Below are 5,451 nucleotides of genomic sequence, written 5' to 3' on the forward strand. Positions count from 1 at the left end.
TGTGTGTGTGTGTTTTTTTGTTTCATTTTGGTAAAGAGTTTTACAGTGCTTGCGACACGAAATGCACCACGAAAAGGTCATACACATTGAAGGGGTTTTTTTGTGTGTGTTTTCGTTTAGTTTTGGTAAAGAGTTTTACAGTGCCTGCAACACGAATATGTCATACAAATGGGGGTTTTTGTTGTGTGTGTTGTTGTTGGGTGTGTTTTTGTTGGGGGTGTTTTTGTTGGGTGTGTTTTTGTTGGGTGTGTTTTTGTTGTGTGTGTTTTTGTTTAGTTTTTGAGCAACTCGAGTTGAGTTAATTTGGAGGAGTGGAGGTTTTTAGTTTAGTAAAAGTTTTACGGCACTTGCAACACAATAAGGTCATATACGTGTCGAAGAATAGATTACATGTTACAAGAAAGTAACATACACAAAAAAGAAGGATGAGAAATAAGGACGACAGATGTTTGATAGGAAAGAAGGAGCAAACCACACCAGAGCACCCGCCAACCACCCACTTTGCCACTTTGAGTAATTCGAAGGGAGTTAATTTGGACGAGTGGAGGTGCCTCTAAGTATAATGACAACGGAGCCGAAAAAGAGCCTCGCTCTCGCTCGAAGATTTCTTCGTGGGGTCCACCAGGCCCATTAAGGAAACATATTTTTAAAAAACAAAAAAAACAACAACAATCAGTCACCTGCAAAGACACACGACGACAGCCCCCTACCTCCAGATAGACACACAACATCCATACCTACCTACAGATAGACCACCGTACCTACCTGCAGATAGACACACAACAACCGCCCCGTACCTGCAGATAGACACACAACATCCATACCTACCTGTAGATAGACCATCGTACCTACCTGCAGATAGACACACAACAACCGCTACCTGCAGATAGACACACAACAACCTCCCCGTACCTGCAGATAGACACACAACATCCATACCTACCTGCAGATAGACCACCGTACCTACCTTCAGGTAGACACAACCACCACCCCGACCTGCAGATAGACACACAACAACCACCACCCCTACCTTCAGGTAGACACAACAACATCTGCCCCCTACCTGCAGATAGACCATGGCAGGTTTCCCAGTTGCCAGGTGGTATCCGCTGGCCAGAGCGACAGCAGCGCCCTCGTTGGCTGTGATGATGTGGTCCTTCTCCGTGGAGTTGCTGGTCACGTAGGCACAGAAATCTGGGGAAAAACCACACACACCACCTCATCATCATTGCCTTTCTCACCCTGCATCAGGATATAGGCCACGGACAAACACTTTCCACCTTTCCCTATCCTGGGCGAGTCGCTCAATGTCACTCCACGTCTTCCCACTTTTCTGTACATCAATTTCCGTGACTCTTCTCCAGGTTCCACGTGGTTTTCCCCTTGATCTTTTACCCTGTGGGTTCCAATCTAACACTTTCCTTGTTATGCAGTTGCTTGACTTCCTGAAAGTGTGTCCAATCTATTTGCACACACCACGTGCAATAGGCAAACTTCTACTAACTGAAATGTTCGGGGACTTGCTACAAAACTAACCACATATGTGAGGCAGCATGGTGAAATCAGGGGCTCTTCAAAATAATAAAAGTGAAGAAACTGGCATTTTACTGCAGATTTTGCCATTTTTATCGAATTTTTTTTTGGGGGGGAGGGGGTTCAACGCCTTTCATGCACATTAAAGAACACATTTCTATGTGGATTTTACTGAAAAGCATTGATTAAAGGCATAAAAGATGTAAATTTTCAGTTTCCACAGACTCTCGAGCTAAGGAAATAACGCAACTTTAGCTTCCACCGCGTCGTGACACATATTTACACCTTACAGTTACGGGCGTCGCTCCATGTTTTTTTTCTTAGTTAGTGTTTTACGGCACCTGCAACACAATAAGGTCATATAAGTGCCGAAGTTTAGAGGTGTTACAAGAGAGTAACAAACACGAAAAAGAGGGAGGAGAGATAAGGACGATAGATAGATGCTTGATAGGAAAGAAGGAGCAAACCACATCAGAGCACCCGCCGACAACCCACTGACCCACCTTTGAGCAGGGAGTCCGGCACCCCACAGAAAAAGTGAACCCCTGAGTCCCGCACAGACTGGTAGAACTTGGCCGGGTCCAGGCACTGACCGGAGGAGAGGCGACAGGCCGAGGAGCTGAAGGACTTGTGCTGCTGTCGTCGACCACCCGGACCCTCGCTGTGATGAGCCTGTAAAGAGGGGGGGGGGGGAGCGTGGCTCACATCATGACGATCTTTCTTCTTCCTCTTTTTTATTTTAAACAGTAAAACTTTGGTGTGAAAATAAAAATAGTACATGAATAGATTTAATGATGCTACCAACAATATTATTAGGTTGTTTAAGAGGCGGGACCTCTGAGTTAAATATCCATCTCCGAAAGGACTGAGTCAAATGGGAAATTCGTGTAAAGTGCCTTTCCCAAGGACACAACGTCTGAGTGAGCTGAGGCTCAAACCCCCGCACCCATAGTCTCACAATTATGGTTTCGATAGCCTGACCACTAGACAACCAATGCCACCAAACTTTGGTGTAACGTACTCTCTACGGACCTAAGACTTTGAATGTTTTAATTGAGGTGTATTTAAGACCAAAAAAATTAAAATGCTAAAATGAGGATTTGGGCTTCAGAAAGTGAACGTTACAGCTGACAATATTGTTTTACGATGTGTACGCTATGCCAGGGTTTTACTAGTTGAAATAGTTTAAGACAAAGTGTTATTATGATGTAAAATATACACACGGGAGGAAATGGAAAGTGGCTATTTGTACAGGTAGACGAATCTTACACAGGTAGCCGTTAGAGCAGGTTCGACAGATTAAAATCATTAAGGGGGGGCAGGCTGCTTTGACCTTGACCCTGTCAAGGGCAGCCCGGGCTGACAAGGATCCAACATCCCAGCAGAAGGGACGTGGACACACAAGGAAAAATTCTCTCCCACACAAGAAACGAACTCACGTCTTCTTCATGGGACGGCATTGTGCCTAACCATAACAAAAAGTCTAGTTTTGAAATCATCAATGGAATGTTGGCTAGACCCACTAGTCGAGCGAACTCATTTCAAATGAAAATAATAAGATATGGCAGGTTCAAACGGCTATTACGTGGGTTGTTACTGGTGTGTGTCCTACGGCAATACTTGCAAACCAATGTTATAATAAATGTAAAGGTGACAGCACGGTAAAGAAAGGCAACAGTTTCTTTGATGAAATGTGACTCTTAATTAATGTATTAATTAATGTAATTTTGCATCTCATTTGTATGCCATAATACATGTGAATGTAATTAGAAGCCAAATTTCAGAAGAGGATGAATAAAAGAAACCTCTTTACTTTAGTATCTTGAGAAATAGTTTTAGTTTTAGTGTAAGTTCTACAACACTTGCAACATAAATAGATCAAATATATAAAAGTGCTGAAGATTAGAGGTGTTACAAGAAAATAAGATATAAAGAAAAGAAGGAGGAGAGGAGATAAGAATAATAGACTTTTGGAAAAAAAAAAAAGAAGCAGCAAACCACACCAGAGCGCCAGCCATTAAGACATGGTTAGAGAGCATGACCCAGGGGTTAGCAATCTGCTTCATTCAAGAAGCTATCTTATCTGGCCCATTCATCTCTTCTGAGGACTGTCTTCTGTTCAAGTAAAGAAGTAAGTGTAGAGGTTTAACGCCCCTATCAACTTCAACACTACTCGCTTATTAAACACTTACAGTACCGCAGGCTCATATAGAGAAAAACCCTCCAGTACCACACCAGTTTAGAATACTGAAGCTGTGGTAGAATTCTTTTTAATTAAAAAAAATAACCTCGACAGCCCAAGAAACACGCTTTAAAACCATTCAGCTATCATATAGAGTGACTTCCTTTGGTTTTTACTTCAGTGCAGTGTATTCATTCGTTGTTTAATTATGTTTAGTGTGCCTGCTTGCTTCAGCAACAAAAGTCACCAGCGGTAGTGAGGGCATACTACGGCCCGGCAAGTCGCCAACGGTACTGTAAAATGTTAAGTTAAGAGGCAGCACCTCCAAATTTAATGTCCGTCTCCCATAAGACCTTTAGCTGAAATGGAATGAGAGCCTTGAAAACTCCACATAACCACCTGAGTTCAACAACACTCAGCCTGGAATTTGAACAATGGCCATCTGCTCCATAGATTCCAGCATGATACAAACAGAACTAACAGTGCACCCCGTCTGTCTTAGTCTTGGTTTTAGTAACGTTTTACGGCGCTTGCAACTGCATATGGTCATAAGAGCGCCAAGGGGTGGATGTCAACAAGAAAAGTCCAAACACGGAATCGGGCTTACTCTGCTCACCTCTCTAGACTCAACTCAACAGCACAAAGTCTGCTTCGACTATCAAGGCACCCCGGAAATAGCAGTTCACAAGAGAGTGACAAACATACAAAAGTAGAGGAAAAATGACCATAGTAAGGATGAGGAAAGAAAAAGCAGCAGTTCCCTCAACGTTGTTCCTGCACAGTAGGAGCATGACATTGATAAATCAGCCCATTTACAATTCTACTGTGCATAAGAACATGTTAATATCCCCCCTTTGTGAATGGCCTAAAGAAACTTCAGTCAGTATCACTGCCCTGGAGGGTGGGAGGGGGGGGTGGTGGTGTCCGTCTGTTTGGATCATAAACCTTAAGTAAACATTGAAAGCCGGTTGTGTAAACAGCAGTTTGATTAGATTTACAAACTTTCTCGCTGGCTGTTTCAAAATACACAAAGCCTGGTGCAGTTCTCAAAACACCTCAAGTAACTTCATTTCTTCTTTTTTAGTAGAGTTTTAGGGCACTTGCAACATAAATAGGCCATTTTAATTCAAGTACCAATCAAAGGTGAGTAGTGGTACTAGAGACTAACATTCAAAGAAAACAAGGAAGAAGGAAGAAAAAACGAACAGATGTTTGACAGGAAAGAAGGACTAAGCCACACCAGAGCACCTGCCAACCACTCAGACTTCATTTCTAATTCAGTCCTTTCAAGCAGCACTAAAGGACCTTAATTCACATACTACTTTAACTAATACTGCTTCCCAGCACGCTTTAGTCAACAGTTACAAAATTAATTCAAAATAGGGACAATTTTTTTTTTTTACTCCATAAAATTAGCTGTCAACATTTCAACAGGTAAACATGTCATACTGTCCACTTCTAGTCTCTTTACATCTTATGTCAACACAAACAAAACCTACATTCAATTGAAAGATCAATCAATTTAAAAACTCATAACACCTGAGGCGGGCATTTAACTATTTCTTCAGGACCAATCTTGTGTGCTGTAGTAATATATTTATATTATACTGACCAATCTTGTGTGCTGTAGTAATATATTTATATTATACTGACCAAGCTTGTGCGGTGTAATAATATATATATTATACTGACCAATCTTGTGTGCTGTAGTAATATATTTATATTATACTGACCAA

The 5,451-nt window shown here is 41.9% G+C and overlaps 1 protein-coding gene across 1 annotated transcript in view; it reads right to left on the minus strand.

The window, feature by feature from the left end:
- The window catches only part of LOC101862432 (phosphonopyruvate decarboxylase), a 32,768-nt gene that overhangs the window by 10,274 nt on the left and 17,043 nt on the right, over positions 1 to 5,451 (minus strand). The window contains exons 3-4 of the mRNA XM_013086011.2: positions 2,037 to 2,205; positions 1,064 to 1,194 (exon numbers count right to left, since the gene is read on the minus strand). Coding sequence (XP_012941465.2) covers positions 1,064 to 1,194; positions 2,037 to 2,205 — 300 coding nt within the window. The remainder of the gene's footprint in view (positions 1 to 1,063; positions 1,195 to 2,036; positions 2,206 to 5,451) is intronic.

The sequence above is a fragment of the Aplysia californica genome, unplaced genomic scaffold (genome assembly GCF_000002075.1).
Source record: "Aplysia californica isolate F4 #8 unplaced genomic scaffold, AplCal3.0 scaffold00427, whole genome shotgun sequence".
NCBI classification, from domain to species: domain Eukaryota; kingdom Metazoa; phylum Mollusca; class Gastropoda; order Aplysiida; family Aplysiidae; genus Aplysia; species Aplysia californica.